Source organism: Agelaius tricolor, unplaced genomic scaffold (genome assembly GCF_023055355.1).
Source record: "Agelaius tricolor isolate 1412-34295 unplaced genomic scaffold, bAgeTri1.0.p SCAF_9, whole genome shotgun sequence".
Lineage (NCBI taxonomy): Eukaryota > Metazoa > Chordata > Aves > Passeriformes > Icteridae > Agelaius > Agelaius tricolor.
In genome coordinates, this window is record NW_027269269.1 from 23,195,664 (window position 1) to 23,215,636 (window position 19,973).

A 19,973-nucleotide genomic window follows, 5' to 3' on the forward strand; every position below is an offset into this window, starting at 1 on the left:
AACCTCCTTCATCTTCTTGGAGTGCTAAAATCAAACTCCCCTGCTGAAAAAGATGTGAATGGCAGAACAGCGATGGGTTAGAAAACTGCCAGCAGGTTTGGAATATCCTGGCAAAGACAAACCACATCTAAAGTCCTGTATGAGGAGTGATGATTGCAGTTGTAATGTGAAATGAAAGAGGAACAGATAAGCAGACAGCAGACAGAAAACTAACATACAGAATGAGGAGGAAAAGGAGACTAGTAAGATACTACTGGAAGCGTCAAGTTATTAAAGTTATTAGATCCAGATATAACAATAGAGCTGAATTTTTCTTTTTTGTTTCTTAAATAAGTGTTATCAGGTACTTCCTATCTATTTCTGTCTGCTACTGTGTTATTCATATTACTAGACTACTTTCAGTTGCACTTTTTAACCAGATTTTAATCTTTGTCTTATCACTTACAGTCAACATTTTCCTCAGACTGAGATAGTTTATTTTGGGTTTTTTTTGGTTTTGTTTTGCTTTCTTTCTGGAGGGTGGAGAGAAGCTTTAGTAAAATCTTTTCTGTTCTGCAGAAAGTACCCACAGAAAGTAAAGCTGTCACAGCAACGTTTGCAAAGACTTCAGCTTTAAACTATTCTGGCAACCTTTTAGGATGGAGTCTCACAACGTTACTGAATGGTGGCATCTATCAAGTCTTGTGCCACTCACACTTCGGTCTCAGAAGTGGACAGCAGGCCTTGAGAGGGAAGGCACTTCACTCCTGCTCAGTAAAACCACTGCCCGTATCACAGCTCAGTGCCTGCCTCTTCTTACCAGCCCCACCTCATGTTCAGGCTGCTGCTGATAAACTGCAAAACAATGCCCAAATAATCTTGTCATTTAGCATTGTGATTTAGTCTCCAAACAGCAGCTGACTCACTTCCCTTCTTTTCTTGAAGGAGATGCTTTAAAAGTGTAATTTTAATTATTTCAATTAGGTTAAGAAGACCATACCCTGTGGGAACTGTATAGTTTTGTTAATGGTCACCATACAGCAAGGAAAACTGAATACTAAAAAAGAGACTAAAACAGATACAGTATTCTTTAAGTAATATTTTCATAGCTTTATTTAGTAGATACTACAAAACCAAATGCACACACTGCATGCCCTAGGCCCAAGGCAAGAGCTGTCACATCGGAAGCACTGAACATCTCTCTTCCAAAATGTAGCCCAGAGTGACTGGTTGACAATGGCCCAGAGTGACCATTCAGGAATTCCACAAGTCACAGCAGCTGCTTGACTGCACCCTTCACCCTTTGCTCACCCTTCAGGCTTGTGCTCCCACTGAAAGGAGAATTAAAAAGCTCCTGATTGCAGTAGGTATTTCCATAATTCCTCTCCCACTGGGAGAGATATTAAGCCATGGCTTCCACTCAGCAGGAACTGGATGTCCTGCTCATCCTCTGGCTGTTCAGGTAGCCTAAGGCATCTTGTCCCACTTCCTCCACCTTCAGGCACAGCAGGCTCGGACGAGGCCTCACTCGTGACACAAACTCCACGTCACCACAGCGAAAATTCCGCAGCTGCAGGGGAGCTGCAGGGGAAGGATACAACGGGAGCAACTCAGGACAGGGCTCTGGCTCTGCTCTAGCCCACAGTTGCACAAGCTGCTGGGGGAGGGAAGGCCTTGCAGCAGCTGCTTGGCATCTGCCAAACCTCAAAGGACAGCACGGTGAATGACTCCAGGATGTAGGCAGAGGAATGCATTTTGCCAGCATCCCTCCAACCTCCAGGAAACAGACATTCTACACTGTGAAATGAATGCTGTGAAGTGTGTGCTTACAGAGCTGATGCTCTGAGCTTTGTATCCTCTATCAGTTTCAGCAACCTGCCTTTACAGTGTACATGACAGCCAGAAAGTCTCCACTGCAGAGCATCCTCTGGTGAGCTCAGCAAATCAACCCCTGCAGCACCTGCACTCAAACTTAAGCTCTAGGTATGTGTGCAAACAGTGTGAGGAATTGGTGTGTGAAGAATGTCCCGTTCACACAGCAACTGCACAGTTGTGGCAGCATGAGCTCAGACCTCAGCACTCATGAATTCAAAACACTTCAGTGCTGATTTCCAGGTGAGGATTTCCAGGCCTGCTATTGACCCTACATGCCATCCTATCTACAGTCAAAACCCACTTGATTTGAGAAGCCTGCACAGTAACTCTGGCTGATCAGATTCCTGTCCCAGACAAGGACTGGGAATCTTTCTCAAGAACAGTTTTATGTGTGAAGTAGAAAAAAATATCCTATATTGTTTTAGGAATTTCCATAATATTATTTCTCTACTTTATAGCCATGGATCTACTAAGACACAACTTAGTTCTACACTACAGAATACAAAATTCCAGGAAAATCCTTCAAAGATCTTGCTATGATGGGCAGCGAAGGCACCTCTCCTTCCCCAGCCTGGTGAGATGCCTCCTCCCTTCCTTCCCACCCCAAATATTAGAAAAGCCAGCAGTACTTGCTTACCAGGCTGCAGGATCTTGGAGGGCTTCCTGTCTAGGCTGAAATCCAACAAGATAGGGCGACATATGAGAGGACTTCTGCACAGACTCCTTAGGTAGTGAGCAACAAGATCTTCAGGTTCCTCTAGACACTGAGGAAGGAAAGAGTGTGTTGCCAGGGAGTGTTCAGTGGGAGGCAGGGAGGCTCTGCAACACCCAGAGCAAAGGGAAATCCTGTCCAGCCGAGACTTGAGCCCAGCAGGCTGCAATTGCTGCTGGAATAGCCCACTCACCCCTGTTCCAGGAGCTTCCCTGTGCTGAATGCACACGCTGCCCCTGCTCTGCACACAGTTCTGCACAGCTTCCCACTCCAGAAGGCTCAGGCCCAGCACTGCTGCCACATGTTCATTCCTGCACAGCACCACAGCTTCACCTGTCCCATCCTCCACCAGCACCCTGTGCAGACAGCAGGCAGGCTGGGATCAGGAGGGCAGGACAATACCTGCTCCCTCACAAGGCCACACTCCAGAAAACACATCTCAGTAGAGAGTTTGTTCACATCTCAGAAGATGTGATAACTCCATCTTTGCTGTTGTGTCCACATCCCATCCCTGATATGATTTTCCCCCTCCTGTTTGTGGTGTAATTTGTTCCCTCCTCCCCCCTCTCCCCACAGCCAATCCCTACAGCAGTTACCGTGCACTGGCTTGCCTCACTCCTGTTTGTGATGGACATGGAGGATTGTGTCGGGTGCACCTCCCCTGAAGGAAGAACAAAGCTACAGCTATGTATGGGTGTAAGTGAGAAGGGGAAGGGCCACTGCTTATTTAAATCCTTCTCTAATTAAGTAGGAAAAAGTGTAAAGAATTTCACTGCATTTCCAGTGAGTTCTGGGAAAAGTTTATATGGGGAGAAGAATCACCTTGCTGCAAGGTGCTGATCCCAAATAGCAGTGAACATGGGAAGAGCAGAGCATTAACAGAGTAGGATTGTCCTCTTCAGTGCCCTCACTTCACCCCCAGTCCTAGCTGCCAGCCTGCCTGACATCAGATATATACTTCTAATCACTTAGGTCCTTTCTAATATGCAAGTCCTTCTCAGACACTGGAAAAAGGGTTTGCAATCAAGATAGGAACTCTCATTTCTCCTATGTGGTAGCAAAGGATGTTGTGTGAGAGTAAAAAATCTGCAAGACCTCTCACAAATTATGTTTGTGGAAGCTTGAATACCTCTTTGAAGATGCAGCTGCAAAGTGAGCAAATCCATTGCAGGGACACAGTCAGTACACAGGACAAGTGGCATAAAATCCGGGCCTGGGCCACATTTTGCAGCTGAGGTCTCAAGCTGGATAGAAACACTAGTGAGGGGGATGAGGCTTCTCCTGCAGGACTAGAAGAAATAGCAATTTGAGAAGTTTGGAACACAGAAGCTTTTCTTTGGACACTCTACCATGAGAACAGATCCAACACTTACCTAGAAGGAAAAGACAGGTAAGAAGCTGGCAGAGATAGGATGCTCACACAGCTGGAGGCAATGTAGGTGCAATAAACATTATGGAATCTGCAATATGAAAGAGCAGATGTCAGAAAGAGCTCACAGAAACCAAACACTCAGGTTTTCTTGGGATGGCTGGGCTGATCTTCATTTGTAACACGGTAGGAAAATAATTTATGTTAAGGGATTGGGAGAGATGAAGGTTTGAACAAGAGAGGAGGTAAATCCATGTGGGAGGTCAGATTAAGAGATGGTTTCAAAGACAGTAAGAGAGGTCAGGGCTCTAAAGACAGGAGCACCTTGAGATCTTGCGTTCCAAGTTCTGGAAGAGGATCTTGGCTCCAGGTAGCAAGCCCCTGAGGTGCTGCAGGTAGGTGGCAGTAATGTAAACGTCCATCCCAAGAGGGGAGCCTGGAGCAGCTGAGACACTGAGCTTCACACTGTGATCCCTGGACAGCAGAGTCCCTGAGGAGGCACAGAACCACACAGACCATGAGCTCACTCACACAGGCAGCATGGCCTGTCACTGAGCTGGGCCTGCTAGAGGGGTTCTTCCTCCCATCCTGATGAGGCTGTCACTGTTCCACCTCCCAGGTTTTCTGGATACTGCATTCCCATTCCCATCTCCACATCCACAGTGTGCAGTTTCCAAGCCCTTTGACATGCAACAGGATGCAACATCCTGGCATACTTCCACTATTCCCAGACACAGCAGCACACTTAGCCAAGTGCACTGGCTCTCTGGAACAGAAAGAAGAACCAATCTGTTGCTTCTCAACAGGCTGCCACAATCTTACCTGTCTGCTTTGGATGGCCAGGTGGCTTCTCATTCTTGGGAGAGGCACACAAGGTCCTCTCTATGATCTCACCACAGAAAGAAACAAGGGAACCTGTGAAACTGAGAGCAGACAAGGATTTTTGTCCCGCCTGAAGACAAAGGGAGTGGAAGAAGGCCTGACTTCAAGATTGCAACAAAGTGGAGCAGTGTTGGTTAAGCCCAGTTTCTGGGAAACCTGTCCTTGAGCACCTGAGCTACTGGATCGAGGGCAGCTTGCTGCAGCCTACCCCTCCCAGGGACAAGAGGCCCCCTTACCTTGCTTTCTGCTGCTTCAGGTTCAGCAGTGAAGATGAAGAGTAAGGCACTACAGCCTTCCTCTCTTCTAAACTCCTAATTGTTTTTCTGAATTAGATGAAGAAGCCAAGCAAAAAACCCACAGTTTTTCATAAAGCATTGGTGAAAAATCAAGTGTGCATACATATCACCCCAGATTAAATATGCTTTGAGCAGAAAAGTTATAAGTTTATTATGTGTTTGAGCAATGTGCGCTAAAAAAAATCTAAAACAAAAAAAACCTCCAAAAATATACAGTCAGTCTCATTTTCCCTGCTGTGCTTGTTTCCACTTCTGACAGGAATTTGGCAGACACCTTTGGGACTTAGTCCACACCAGCAGTAGCCAAACCATTTTCTGGACACCATTTTGCAGTTTCGTCACCTACAATCCCTTTACCTTAAATAACCAGGAGGGGAGAAGTCTGAACTACTTGCACACAGATTTTCCAAACCATATTCCTAGGGTGGATATTTCATTGCAGTTTAATATAGCACTTCCCAATAAAAATTACCACAGAGCTATTCCCTAAGACACAGTCACTTGTAATTTGGGGCAGACCAACATACCTGCTGCTAAGCACTTCTGGGATGGAGGCAGTTCTCTGGTCCATGCCTCTCAGCACTGATAGGGCTGTCAGCTACAAGTGAGGGAGACACAGCCTCAGACAGGTTGCAGTTTACAGGCAACCCCAGCCAGAGCAGAAAAGACGAGCTCTGTGTGCTCAGAGCTAGGTCAAGCAACTCATGCTTCCTCTCCAGATGAATTCTGAAGCAGGAAAATGTGAAGCCCAGCAGCAGGCTCTGATGGAACTCAGAGCAGAACAATCTCACCAACAAGATACTGTATATTGATAATTTCTAGCTACTTCTGGAGAGATCTACAAGTAGCCTGTAAAAGCCCTGTGCAATAAGGCACTGCATACCTGGTGCTCAGGCAGACAGGAGATCCAGGTCTCATGCTCTAAGTGCCAGCTATCTTGGACAAGCAGGCATGGGGGGCACGATGGCCTGCTCAGGAATGTGGATGGCACAGGTGGAGAACAGGGCTTGTAAAACACTTCCAGGTCCTGAGATAAGAGTGATAAGGCAAGGCAGAAGTCTATTAGAAAAAGGAGATTAAAGTTCAATAGGGAAAAAGTGAAGAACAATGGTTCACAAAAGAAAAAAAATCCACTGAACTCAGAGCTCTGAGAATTTTAATCAAACACAGAACGAAAGCAGTTTCTTGGAACGACAGAAGGAAATTCCAAACCTTGAAAACAGCTTAGTCACCCTCTGACTCCTCAACTCCCACATGCAGCTCAGCAAAAGTCTCCAAGAGAGACCAGCACAACAACTTGTCTCTTACCGAGCAGCAGGGCACAGTGAAGCAATACAGTCCGTCCACGTGCAGGAATGGAAACCATCGCAGAGACCTCCCCATAAACAGCAGTAGAGCCTGCTGGGGGAAGGGACGAGAGAGAGAGAAGGTGATGAGAACTGTTAGGTATGGAATGAAAAATACAGTCAAAAGAGAGCAAGCCCAGCCCAGAGGATGTCTTGACTGACAAGAGAAGGCAGATGCGTTTACAGGAAGGTGACAGGGAGAAGATGGAACTTGCTTGTGGTGCAAGAAGGAATTTGCTGGCACAAACACACAAAGGCACCCAACACAACAATCACTTTCCCACTGATACTAAATTACCCCACAGGCTCCCTTGAGAGGAACCAGCTCCCAGACTTATCAAACCACACTCCAAAGCTGCCTCACTTCTTGCTGCGTCACACCCTCTTTTCCATCACAGCCAGTGTCCTCCAGCTCTGATGGGTTCCCAATTTCTCTGGGGTGGCTCCAGAGCTGTGGTCTGCCCAGCCACAGCACTGTGGCCTGGAAACAGTGCTGCAGCTCATGCGCTTCTTTATGTCCTTCTGCGGGCAGCTGGTAATTGCGTGACATGAGACCCTCTTTCTGGGTGACCAAAAACAGCTGAGATACACAGCTCGTTGTTCTGGGGCTGCTCGGGCCCCCCTGACAGTTCTCATCTCTGCCAGTATCTGCCTCGGGATCCTCCAATTTCAGCATTTTTGCCTCTGGGGTTTCCAGCTCAGATGTTGTGCTGCCATCTTTCTTATTCCTCAAAGAGGAGCTGTTTCCACTCCTAAGGCCTTTCTGGATTTGTCCTTCAGCAGCATGGAGAACCTGAACATCCTCCAAGTAGAACTGCACATAGACACTGAAATGACAAATGGTCACAGTGAAACTCCCCACTCCTGACATGTGGCTGTTCTAAACAAACACTTATCTGGGAAAAACATATCTGGTGAGTGCCCCACAGGTACTCAGCAGGAGCAGAGGGAAAGAGTGAAGTGGAGGGCTGCTCCCAGGTTGCAAGTACTCTGAACAAAAGGGAGATGGTGGCTTTGATGCTGAGAAAGAGCTCATTTTATGCAAATAGCAAAGAATGGGTGCTTTGGCACTGAAATGCTATGCTGGTAAGAAGGCTTGCCATAGTCCAAAATACTCAAGGAGCTGCAAAGTGATGATTTTACTTGCACACTGAATAAAGGGACTCACCTAGTTTTTTTCTCTCTCACATGCTCCAGATTTTCCAGGTGTTCCCAGGAGGGAAAATCAGTCTTAAGGAATCTCTCCACTACAAGCTGGTAGTTTTCCACCTGCACGAGTGATCCTGCAAACACATCAGAGAAAAGAGCTGAGCTAAATAAAAAGAGAACATAAAACCAGTAAGGTCAATATCCTCATTTTAAAGTCACGAGGTCAGGCAGTGACAGTTCAGCATCTCCACACAACGTCTCTTCTTCCTTGTTTTGGAGCTGGAAGGCAGAAGAGCAAAAGTTCAGCACTCAAATACAGTTTAGTGGGACATACCTATGAGAGCAGTCTGGGCAAAGGGGCTGCCATCCTTACGGGAGATCACGCAGCGAAGTGCGCTGCTCTTGTCCTGCAGCTGGAGGGAACTGCTCCTGGAGGAGACCCTCAGCACACCCAGGAGTATCTACAACAGAAAGGAAGCTGCAAAGAGCATCAAACAATTCCTATCCTTGAAAGCCAGAAATCAAAGTGTGTGTAGCAGCAGCTCAAATTCAGTCTGTTTTCCACATGCCACAGTGAGAAAAGCAGAGTCATTTCCTAACAGGAGGAAGAGGCATGCGCTGGACAGGGTGCTGGAAGGCATGGTGAGAAGCAGGAGCTCTCAAGGCACAGACAGGAAAGAGAAGGAGGCACATACCAGTTGGGGCTGGAAACTCTCTGCTGAGAGTGTGCAGTAGGACCAGGCCAGTCTGCGATTCAGCTCCTGGGTGCCCATATGCTGCGCCTCCAAGGGGGAAAGCAACTGGGATGGACTGAAGCCTTCCCAGCTCTTCTGTTCTGCCACTCGGCAAACTGAAGACAGAGATGGGGCCTGGCAGGGAGGGTTCAGAGTCAAATACTGTGAACAAAAGAGAGAAAAAAAAAATCACCTGAGTTTCTTCCCATCAGACAAGCAGGAAACAGCTCAAAGAACATTTACTCACTTTCTGCAGGGGACACTGGTGTATTTCTGATAGAATTTCATTATAAATATCTCTTGCTTCTTCTCTGTCTGGCACCATAGCTTGCAGAAGGGGGACAAGGAACTTTTCAGCAGCTCCAGGGTTTTGGTGCATAGAGCTAAGCAATCGACGGCGCCCAAAGAAACAAGAAAACCTGAAAAAAAGTTATGACCATTAAAAGCACAGGCAGTCCTTGCATTTTAATGAGTCTTGCATCTAAGTCAGGGACTCCTTCTGCTTGTTTTTAGTGACTATACTGTATAGGACAAGAACTAAAGAGATCACAAAAACCATGAAATGATTAAAAAATAGAGCATTTAAGGCAAATGCAAATTATGTTGGGCAGACAAGAAACAGGAAAATCCACAGAATTAAGAGACTGGCAAAATCTCAAAACTCAAATGGCCAGAGAAACAAATGACATAAAGATAATCTCCCTCTAAGCCACACAAATAAATCTCCATGCCTTTTGGCTGGGCATGATATGATTACTCATGCTAGGTACACCTGGCTTTCTTTCACAGAATGCAAAAACCGCAAGTCAGAAACAACCACAGACTATTCTTATTCCATTTCCCTCATGAAAAATTAATTTCATAACTTTAGCTTACTGCTTTTGAATGGCTGGAAGTGATCACACTGCCAGCCAAAATATGACAGAAAGTGAACTCAAATGAAAAGAAATAGCACTCACTGGAACAATTTTTAAGCAGTACCAGGACTGAGCAATCACATTTAAAGAAAGTAGAAAATATAATAAAAACTGAAACTTATAGTTAGCATAATTCCCAAGGCAAAACTGAAGCTGTTTTATTGGCAGCATATCAAAATTCCACAGTGCCAGTAAAGCACAGGAACACTGAGCATTCTATAAACTGCTACGTGACTGACAGTAAAATGTATATCCTTTAAAGTCCAAGGCAGTAGTCACAGTGATCAACCATAAGCGCTTCAGAACAAACACAAATATTTTCACTAACAGAAGCCAGAAGTAGACCCAGAAACTGGCCTACAGCTGTCCTGCAGTGTCAGGGAGAGCAGGAAGCCATCTGGAAGACTTGGAGGTAAGCATGGGTGGGAAAATCTGCCAAGACAGAGACTCTAAAACAAATTATCACACTCCTGGGAACACTCAGAATATCTCAAAGTGATATGCTGAACAGCTGCTGCTGCTTCTGTGCAGTCAGAACACAAGAGCCTTTATATCAGTTATGATCTAGTTGTAGCACCAATTTCTAGCTTCAGCCTCAGTGCCCACCTTGATCTGCCAAACAAACCACATAGGCAAGCAAACACCCTATGGTGCTTCTGTATTTCAGGACAAAGCATTCCAGGCAGAATTATGTGAGTAAAATGCTCAGAAGCACTGCAGCTTCTCAAGACCTTTAACTCACGTGCACTTGAAAAATGCACCAGCTTTTCTCGTAGGAGCAACTGCAAGGTAACAAGCAACTGGACAGGATGTGAAGTCTGGATAAATGGCTTAGTTAGGCCAAGAAACCAGAAGCAATTGCTGCTTGTATATCCAAGCACAGTAATTTTGTGATCCTTTGGTCTAGAAGACACCCAGATAACCTACAAAGCACATTGAGGCATAGCCTGACTTCAGAAGAATTGTCCTCACCTCTGCTCAAAGGTCTCCAGGAGGCTCACCAGCCACAGGTACAGCGGCATTCCCAGATTGAAGCGGAAGAGCAGCTGTAAGCAGAGATTTCCTGAAGAGGCCAGGGGCTCGTAGCGGGTGCTGAGCCTTGAGAAACTCTTCAGCACAACCATGCTGTTCAGGCAAGCACCGAGTACAGTGAAGGGGAAGGAGGCCAGAGGCTTCTGCAGGAGGTGGACGTCGATGAGCTGGCATACACAGACACAGAGTGTAAGAGAAGAGATAGCCAGTCTGCCACCACTCCCCAAATCTGTAATCCTACCTTAAATCCTTTCTCACTCTACTGAATTGTCTATAATCAGGCCTGAGGCACCGAGCACGGTTTAGGGAGGAATCAGATAATAATTATATCAACTCTCATGACTGAGTCCAGGCAGCAAGATCTCCAGTTTTGTTCCAGATACTTGCTGAAATAATTCCCATGTTCCAGAGCCTTCTTTGACCCACACACTCACAAGCCATCCCCAGGGCCTGAGTCTTTTCCTTGCAAATCTCAGCTTACCTCCACACAGGCTCCTGGTCGGAGGCCCCGTGCAGAATTCAGCAGGGGCTGGTAAGCAAGGCACAAGCAGACTTGGTTATCCAGTAAAAAGAGACCAGCTTGGACATTGAGTACTTTGGTGACAAATCCCTAAACAGAAAGTGAACAGAAAGCAAAAGGACTGTAGAGAGTCACAAAATGTAAGAGACTCACAGGCCTGAGCAGTAAGAAAACTCATTATGAAAATAATAGTCCTTGCAGGCCAGGAGCTGAAAGCCCAGTGCACAAGTGGGTGAAGGCTAAGCCTATGAACCCTTACCACATAGGAGATGATCTTGGACTCTTTGGTTGGTCTTGGCCTCTCCTCTTCAGCCTCCAGCTGCAAGGAGCAACTGAGCTGCTCAGCAGTCTCAAGGGAAGAAGACTGAGTGGATTCTCCTTGTGAAGCACTGTCCAGTGGTTGCTCCCTCACCTGCTCTGCACAGTAGGGCAGAAGGCAGGAAGAAGCACTGGTGATGAATATTGTTTGTCCAGATTTCTTCAGGCTGGACATACTCAGGCCTGTGATTGTGTACCTGTGACCCAGCTGAAAGACACGATGCCACAGCAACTGGCTGGGTTTCTAGGGCAGAGAAACAAAAGCAACATCAGCATCAACTCCAGTGAAAAAAATTCCTCCTGACCTAAATAATCTCACTCAAAAACCTCTTTTCCACCCAGAGGATTGCCTCACACTCTTAGCAAAAGGACTGTATCTGCAAGACATTCACGGACACTGCAACTGCATGAGGGAGAAGGACTGTACTTTGGCAGGGCACAGAACTAGACTTCTTACATACCAAAACTATTGTACACTGGGTGCAATTAAAAAGATATCACTTGTAAAATAAAGAATAAATCAAACTGGGAAATCAATGGCAAGCTTCAAAGAATTAGTCAGCTAGCACATACACAGATCCAGATAGTGAATTTGTGAGCAAAATTCCAAGGACTTACTTGCACCAGCACAGGGACACAAACAGCAGATGCAAAGCACTTCAGAAACAGAAAGAAGAATGTCTTGTGGTGAACACAAAGGAGAGGCCCGAGTCTGGTCAATTCCCCTGCTACAGTAAGCTTTGATCTTTTCTTATGCAGAATCCTAGAGGGCAATTGAAGAGGCAACTGAAATCAGGGATGAAAGAACACTTAAAAGTATCCCAAAAGCAAAATAACCAAATATGCAGCATGTACATTCCGGGAATAACAGATCCAACGAAGCAATATGGTCAATCTCTCAGAGAGGTTTTCAAAACAATATTTGACTACAAAATTTGTACTTTAACTTTTCTATACTAAATCCTTTTGATATTTTAGTATTTGAAGACAGAAGGACAGAAGAACAAATTCACACACTCCATGACAACAGCCAGGTTATAAAAGGCATTACTACAAACAAGCAACTAATTGTTGGTCTAAAGGAGAAGAAAAAAGTCACAAGCAGTTCTTGTGCAGAAAACAGAACTCAGATTCGTATGCCCATGGAACATGACACTGTGGAAGCTGCAAGCCTATGAACAAGAGGCCTGAAAGCAACCATGGAGTCTTTCTAACAAACTTGACACAGAGGGAAAGAGCAGCAAAACTGAAAGCAGATGAGAGGTGAGAGAGATGATATTTATTAAATCAATTCTGTTTGCTGTTTCCAACCTATGTTTCAAAAGATTAAAAAAAAATTAATTTCAAAAAAATTTATGTTTGTAATTTTCATCTCAGCTCCTACTGGACTTGAATATAACCATCCCACTTACTCTGAACAAAACCATTCTTGATTCCAAAACATCTAAACAATTATCTAACCTTATGACTTTAAAAAACCCCTGCCCAGTAGTAGACACACAGCAGTACCAGCACCTCACTGTAACATTTTAGTTGTAACATGGAAAATTGGTCAGATATCAGTCAATAACAAAGGAGCTTTATGTTAAAAGTCTGAGAACATATACTGAAATATGGAAAAAGTCTTCTTGTTCAGAAACGTCCATTGAGCTAAATCAAACACTTAAGCTTAAAATTACTTTCTTTGAAGCAGATAAACCAAATAAAAATGAAAGATAACTAAAGAAATGAAAGCAGCACGATTAGTGACATTTTATTGTAATTAAATTACACCAAGAATTCTCTACTCAAGAAGATAAAACATGATCTAGCACAATTCGAAATTATCAACTCCATAAGATTTGCAGTTCCATTGGCTCATTTTCACATACTGTAAATAAAAGCACAGTTACTTCTACCAGTTGACAATTCACTGGCACTTTTATCTCAGTAATCTGATAAGAATTTGACCAGTGGCACATATTAACATCATAATAAAATACAGGATTTCTTTCAAGTATACTTTTGGTTCACTGGAGGATCAAAAAAAAAAAAAAGTTATGCTAATCAAAAGAGTGAATTTTAGCCTCAAAGACAGGTGAATCAACACTGTTCTAATATTCTTTCTATAATTTGAAATTACATCTAGAAATACTTAAAATTACAGAAAAAAAAACTTCCAAGAAACTCCTGGGAAACAGATGTTTAAAGAAAAGTGGCTTTGTTGTATAACTTTTACTTCCACCACTTGCTGCTATGCCTCCATGTGTGGCAGAAATAGAATTTGTCTCTTTCTAAGCCAAGTGCTCTTCATGTTACCTGCCAAGCCAGAGCAACAGTGCCATGAGGAGCTGGGCAGGGTAGGTGTTTACCTGGAGGTAAGCAGTGGCTCAGCTGGCACTGGGGAGGTGACAGGAATGCTGTGAAGTACTTCCTTGGGGGCATTTACTGGCACTGGATCCACCAGGATTTCCAAGTACCCTGCTGCACTCTGGTCTTTCTGTGGGATATATGACCAGCTTGGGAAGACAAACAGTGAGTCCAGCCAGTCCAGTTCAAAGTGCAAGAGCTAAACCAAAAGATAATGAGATTGAAGCTTGAGATGAGTTTCAGTTTGTTTTCTCAGCACTACTTAAAGTGTTCATTACCAAGACACTCTTGCATGTGCATCACAAACTCTTCTCCTACTGCCAGGCTTCATGACTAAATGAGAGCAGGGTTTTCTGCCCACTCTCTTACCTTGCACAGAGAACTTCTGTCCTTCCAGATGTAAATCTGCCATAGACTTGCTGAACTCTACAGCTAGCACTTCCTGTTTATAGCCACAACCTCACAGAAAGGTGATAATTAATTCAAGGCAAGGCTTAGTTATTTTCAGACTATTTTTCTAAAATTCTTGCCTGCTTTCTTTTGCCCCTGTGTTTTCAGTTAGAAGTTCTTACCAATACAACTTTTTCCTAGACTTTGTCTCATTGGAAAGCACAACTTCACTGCTTTATCACCACCACTGTAGGGGTTATTTGTTACCTCAACTCCACTTGCAATTACCTTCAGGAGGCTTTTAAGTCAACTGTCATGCAAGCTATTATTTCCTGAAAGTATGTTATCAATGCATCACTGAACACATAGTACAGCTCTCCAGAAAGTTATTTCTGCTCCACTAGTTGGAAATCAGCAAAGAGTGGAAAGGTGTCCTGTCACAGTCATATTTTCTGGAAAAATCCCTTTGCCCAGGATTCTTCTCCTGGGAAGCTGAGAAACCTCAGAGAAAAAGGAAAACAATAATTATCTGATTTGCTTCTCCTGTGTTTTGCTGCTTTGGAATGTGTTTGGCCATTGTTTACCAACAGGTGGTTGTTTCATTGGTTTTCTATGAATTGTTGTGACTCAATGGCCAATCAGGGTCAAGCTGTGTCGGGGCTCTGGAAAGAGTCACGAGTTTTCATTATTATCTTTTTAGCCTTCTGTAAGTATCCTTTCTGTATTCTTTAGTATAGTTTAGTTTAGTATTCTTTAATACAATATAGTATCATAAAATAATAAATTAGCCTTCTGAGAACATGGAGTTAGATTCATCATTCCTTCCTGCCACAAATACAAGTCTCCCAGGCCACCTTGTACTGTGGTGAATAGAAAAGAACTGTACTGGTTGTCTCTCTTTTCCATGCCAGTACATTCAGCATTTCTTCTCCTAGCAAAGGCACATTTCACATGTTCTATCCTCTGCCCAGGATGTGAGCTTGCTGTTTTCCTGCCTGTTACAGAGACTAGAGTCTGGCAGAATACCTGAAGCCCCTGATGGTTTGTGACACTGGCCTAGAAGTGGGAATAAACACAGAACCCCTCAGAAAGAGGACATACCTCACATGGAATTATCCCAGTATTGTCCTTCACGTATAGGCAACCATCTACCAGCTTTTCTTTGTTTTCTTGCCTTCCATCTGCTAAATAGCCAACCAGGATCAGGTAAGTCCTTGGCAAAGTGTGCTGCATGGGTAAAGCACCTTGTCCTTGATGAGACCATTCCTTAAATTCCTTAGTGCTCCAGCTCAGGTGGCTGCAACACGGTATGCGCTGCTGACGCTGCAGGTCAGAGATAGAGATGAAACTGGAAAAAAAGAAAGAAATAAAAAAGCAAGGATGTAGCAGGATGTGTGAAGAACTCAGTTTACAAAGTACTCCTAATATCAACACTGAAAGAGGCACCACAAACTGTTCTCCAGCCTGTGATTTTGGTACTGGTTTCCAGTGAGCTTCACTGACAATTTTACATTGTGAAACTGGAGCTCTAGTCACAATACCCACTTGCTCAGTAGCAGGACATAATCAAATTCAAAGGGTGTGAATTTGAAGATTTTCACTGGATTAGTCAGGGATCAGAAGTTCAAAGCAAGAAACGAGTCTGGTTGAGCTATGGGTCTGAATCAGCAATAAACAGTAATTAGATATAGAAAAATTAATAAGAAGACATCAATTTATGCAGGTATTTATGCTGTGCATTTTGCAGGAAAATGAACAGGGGATTAGTTGAAAATTTCATTAGTTGAAACCACTCCATCTTCAGAGACAGAGCACCACCAGGAATAATACTGGTACCTATGATCCACAAAAGCACAGTGCTGCTTGTGTTTTTGTCAAATGTGCTGAGTGCTTTTCGGGAGAAACCAGGACTACAGCAGGACACTGGCTCATGGTTATCACATACAGAAGCAAACAGACTCTCTCCTCGTGCTTTAGAGCTGGGTGGTTGGCTTGGATGTAGCACAGTGCTCAAAAACAGACCACTGGCCTCACAGAAGATAAATACCAAGTACCTTCAACTCTTCTTTATAGATTCTCCTGAATATGAACCAAAGTCTGGTTTAAATGCCATAAAATACACAGGAAAAAATATGGCTTAAATGGTAAGTTTAAATGGTGTGAAAGATTAACTACCTGCATTTATTAACTATTAATTAAAAGGTCACAAATCCCTAATCAATTCCAGTTGACCTTTCCTCCCAAAACTGGTCGTGCCAGAGATTTTAATTCTCCCACAAGTTGGAGCAAGAAACAGATCCAGACAAGCAAACTTTCCAATATGGATATCTCTCAACAAGCTGCATGTTTTTCATGATGGTGAGCACCCAAAAGCCTTTTAGTAACTACAATATGGACCACGTTGTCCTAGATCCCCCTTTTTTAAAAACACTTGAACACTGAGCTCAGCTGGCCAACAGGTTGGGAGACGAGGAGCATCCTCCCGTATGGGCCTGCAGGATCCAGCTGGGAAGCTGCCATGTGTGAAAAATGCATGTATTTTATGATTGGCTTTTTGCAAATATTGAAATGAATATTATATGTGTTGTGTTAGAAAGTAATGCTGTATTAATTCTCTTAAGTAGTGTGTTAAATATAGTTTTAGGTTATAAAAAATGTTAAAATAGAAACTATGCTATGTAGGATACTTTTTTTTAAAGAAAGGACTTGCAGCAAGATAGCCACAGAACACCTAAATCTTTCAGAGAAAAAGAATTTATTGCCCTCTTATCAGAAGAAATGAAATTCTTCCCGCCTCAAAGGCACTGTTAGGATTCAGAGGAAGATGTTGACCATGACCAGACACAATCCTGTGCTTGAATGGAATTTATGCATCATGTATGAAGTGTATGAATATGCAACAGGCTATTGTTTTTAAGGGTTAATCCTCTGTTAACGGGTGTCCTTTTTCGGGCTTGTGCTGCCCAGAAAAAGGTACCCGGACATCCGTAACTCTTTGTCTCTATTGTCTCATATTGTCCTAATTCAATTTGTCCAAATTATTATTACTCTAACTGTATTACTGTTTTTATAACCATTTTATTGCTATTAAACTTTTAAAGTTTTAAAAACAAGTGATTGGCGTTTTTCACACTGTGGAAAGTCTGTACGGTGGGGCAGAGCGGCCCGCTTCGGTCACAGGCCCTACCTACCGCAGACAGGCGGAGATGGCGCTCAATCAATCACACCGCAAGGGCGGCGGGGCCCGCCGAGGCCGAAAGAACGCCTGCGGTTACCGCATTCGGCAGCAACCCTCCCACAGCGGCATCCGGGGCGGGCATGGCGCCGGAACGAGCCGTGCCGAGCTCACCGGAGGGCCGCGTGTGGGCATCGGAGCGCCCTCGCCGCCCCCGCCCCGCTGTCACCTGTAGCCGAGCGGCAGCGCCCCGCCGCCCGCGCTCCGCAGGCACCGCAGCACCGCCTCCAGCGCCGCTGCCTCCTGCCCGTCCGGCCCCGCCAGCGCCCGGCGAGCGAAGTCCCGAGCCGCCCATAGCCAGTGCTGCTCCTGCGGGGGAAAAGGAGGGAAACGGGATCTCAGCGCCGGGCGAGCGGCGGGGAGGGCGCGGAGGCGTCCGGGCCCCTCACTCACCGCCGCGCTGGGCGCCGCCATGACGGCCCGTGCGGGCCGCACCGTTGCCGTGGCGACGCGGCGGCGGGAAGAGCCGCGCGCGCGCCGGGCTCCGCCCCCTCCCCGCCCTCCGTCCAATCACCGCCGCCGCTCCCCGGCTGTTCCCGCCCCTTCCGCGCGGGATGGCGAGGAACGGGAGCGGGAGGGTGTGGGGTGGGACGGGCCTGGGCTCGGCTCGGCCATCGGCGCTGCAAGTGGGCAGGGGAGGGAGAATAAGACGAAAGGTTCACAGGTGGAGACAGGGACCGGGGGAGGTCACAAATTGATTGCCGTCACCCGCAGAGCAGGCTGAACTTGGGTATAATAACTGAATTTACTGCGAAGAAAATCAGAGCAGGATAATGAGAAATAAAATAAATCTTAAAAACACCTTGTCCCTCCCGCCCCTCCCACCTCGCAGCGGCGCAGGGAGAGAGGGAATGGACGTTACGGTCAGTTCGTCACGCCTTGTTCCTGCCGCTGCTCAGGGAGACAGAGGGATCCTTCCCCTGCTCCTCAGCAGGTCCCTCCCACGGACTTCGCCAAAGTGAACCTTTACCATGGGCAACAGAGCTGCTCCGACATGACCCACGCTTCCATGCGGTGCACTCCTTCAGGAGCAGCCTGCTCCAGTGTGAGTCCCCCACAGGATCACAAGTCCCACCAGGGAACCTGCTCCAGTGTGGGCTCCTCTTTCCAGGGGGCTTCAGGTCCCTGGCAGGAGCCTGCTCCAGCACAGGCTTCCCATGGAGTCAAAGCCTTCTTTCAGGCATCTGCTATTCCAGCATGGGGGTCCTCCATGGGTTATGAGTGGATCTCTGCATCCTCATGGACCTCCATGGGCTACAGGAGGATAACCTGCCACACCACAGTCTTCATCATAACTGCAGGGGAATCTCATCTCTGGTGCCTGAAGCACCTTCACCTCCTCCGTCTCCACTGACCTTGGTGTCTGTGAGGTTGTTCCTCTCACATGTTCTCACTCTGCTCTTCTCCAGCCACAATTACATCTGCACAATAACTTTTTCTTCCTTCTTAAATAGGTTATCACAGAGGCATTGCCACCGTTTCTCATGGGCTTGGCCTTGACCGGCGGTGCATCCACCTCGGAGCCAGCTGGCAGTGGCTCTGCCAGACACAGGAGAAGTTCCTGGCAGCTCCTCACAGAAACCACGCCTGTCGTCCCCCCGCTACCGAAACCAGGTTGTGCAAGCCCAACACAGCTCTGCAGGCTGGGCGTGAAGCAGCTGGGCTGTCAGACGAGCTGCAAGCCACTGGTTGTGTGACAGGAGGGTGGGCTCAGTCCCTCTGGGCCTTAGCCCCTAGCCACAGGACCTCAGGAAGCGCTGGAGACCTAGGAGGCTGCAGGGAGGGGGCGGGGATGGAGCGAGGCCTGGACCTGGAGTTCTGGTGAAAGCTGGGAAGTGGATGTGCAGTGATGCATTTGACATTGGTGTAAATGTCAAACGTGCAGTGAGACGTCCCTCCCTGAACTTGGGAGGAGTCAAATGTGAAGGTTCACAGGGATTTTTCTGACATTTATGTAGTTCTAGAGAAGTGAGGCTGGTTTTTTTCTTTTTTATTTTTTGAAGGCTGAAGCTCCAGGAAGATTGAAGGATGTGCCTCATCCACTCACACGCCAGCACGTGCTAAACCTGAAACAGCCCATTAAAAACATTATTTCCTCCTTCACAGAATGCGTGCCAGAATTTTCCCTTTAGGGACTAATTTTGTATTGTCCTCATTTGAGGCTAGGAAAAGAACAGGAAAAAAAATCTATTCCACCTCTATCCCTGGAGGTGGCTGCAATCTGATAACAGGTTATTCTGCTATTTCCTTCCCTCCTGAGACTTGCAGCTGGGAAGTCACAGCTGTTCCAAGCCAAAGTGTGGCAAAGTGCCCTCCTTGTTTTCTCCTGTGCACGTGCTGTCCTTGGCTTCCACACGGCAGATAAGCAACTCCATTGTAGGATCGGTCTGTGGAGGTGTTTGGATTTCTCCGCAGTAATTCAGGCAGTCCATGGAGTGAATTGTACCCATTTGGTACTGAAATGGGCAAATTCTTCCAAAACAATGTTTAGTAACTTGATCTAATGTCTTTTACTGGAGTATAGAGACAATTCCAGAAAGCAAAGGGAAGTCTTAATGGGCAACGAATGAAGGGGAGTTCTTTATCATTTAGCCACTTATTCCTAGCTGTATTTTTGTTTTTCAAACATGCTAAGAGTATATATTAAATGAAGCAGGGCTTACACAGAATGTCATGTTGGTTTTGCTTATATTTGCACTATCTGTACAGCCGGTTCATTGGAGCATGCAAGAGAACGTGTGTTTTAAATCAAAAACTACAGGATGGTCATATAACTCTAAAAATGCTGATCGTGGCTGCACAATGCCTTTTTTTACAATTAAGGCAGTTAAGATGCAAAAAGTCTTTTTTTATAAGTACATGGTTAATTT

General features: G+C 45.7%; 1 protein-coding gene across 6 annotated transcripts; it reads right to left on the reverse strand.

Annotated features, from left to right (window-relative positions):
• Nucleotides 1-1,074: 1,074 nt before the first annotated feature.
• On the reverse strand, nt 1,075-19,947 carry CTC1 (CST telomere replication complex component 1). 6 transcript variants are annotated; one of them, XM_071433252.1, is made up of 24 exons: nt 18,459-19,947; nt 17,273-17,412; nt 14,970-15,216; nt 13,481-13,677; nt 11,748-11,892; nt 11,071-11,373; nt 10,773-10,901; nt 10,232-10,458; nt 8,590-8,761; nt 8,304-8,504; nt 7,943-8,069; nt 7,628-7,742; nt 6,824-7,286; nt 6,422-6,514; nt 5,997-6,140; nt 5,641-5,711; nt 4,758-4,858; nt 4,260-4,425; nt 3,940-4,026; nt 3,696-3,855; nt 3,163-3,227; nt 2,760-2,922; nt 2,492-2,618; nt 1,075-1,560 (listed from the first exon to the last, which is right to left on the reverse strand). In XM_071433252.1, exons 3-24 carry the CDS (start codon nt 15,099-15,101, stop codon nt 1,400-1,402), a joined length of 3,549 nt encoding a protein of 1,182 aa, XP_071289353.1. In that variant the 5' UTR covers nt 15,102-15,216; nt 17,273-17,412; nt 18,459-19,947; the 3' UTR covers nt 1,075-1,399. The 6 variants fall into 6 exon arrangements, with proteins under 6 accessions (XP_071289353.1, XP_071289351.1, XP_071289350.1 ...); XM_071433250.1 differs by lacking the exon at nt 18,459-19,947 and adding an exon at nt 18,074-18,416; XM_071433249.1 differs by lacking the exon at nt 18,459-19,947 and adding an exon at nt 17,497-17,630 and having other exon boundaries at nt 6,422-6,511.
• Nucleotides 19,948-19,973: the final 26 nt, after the last annotated feature.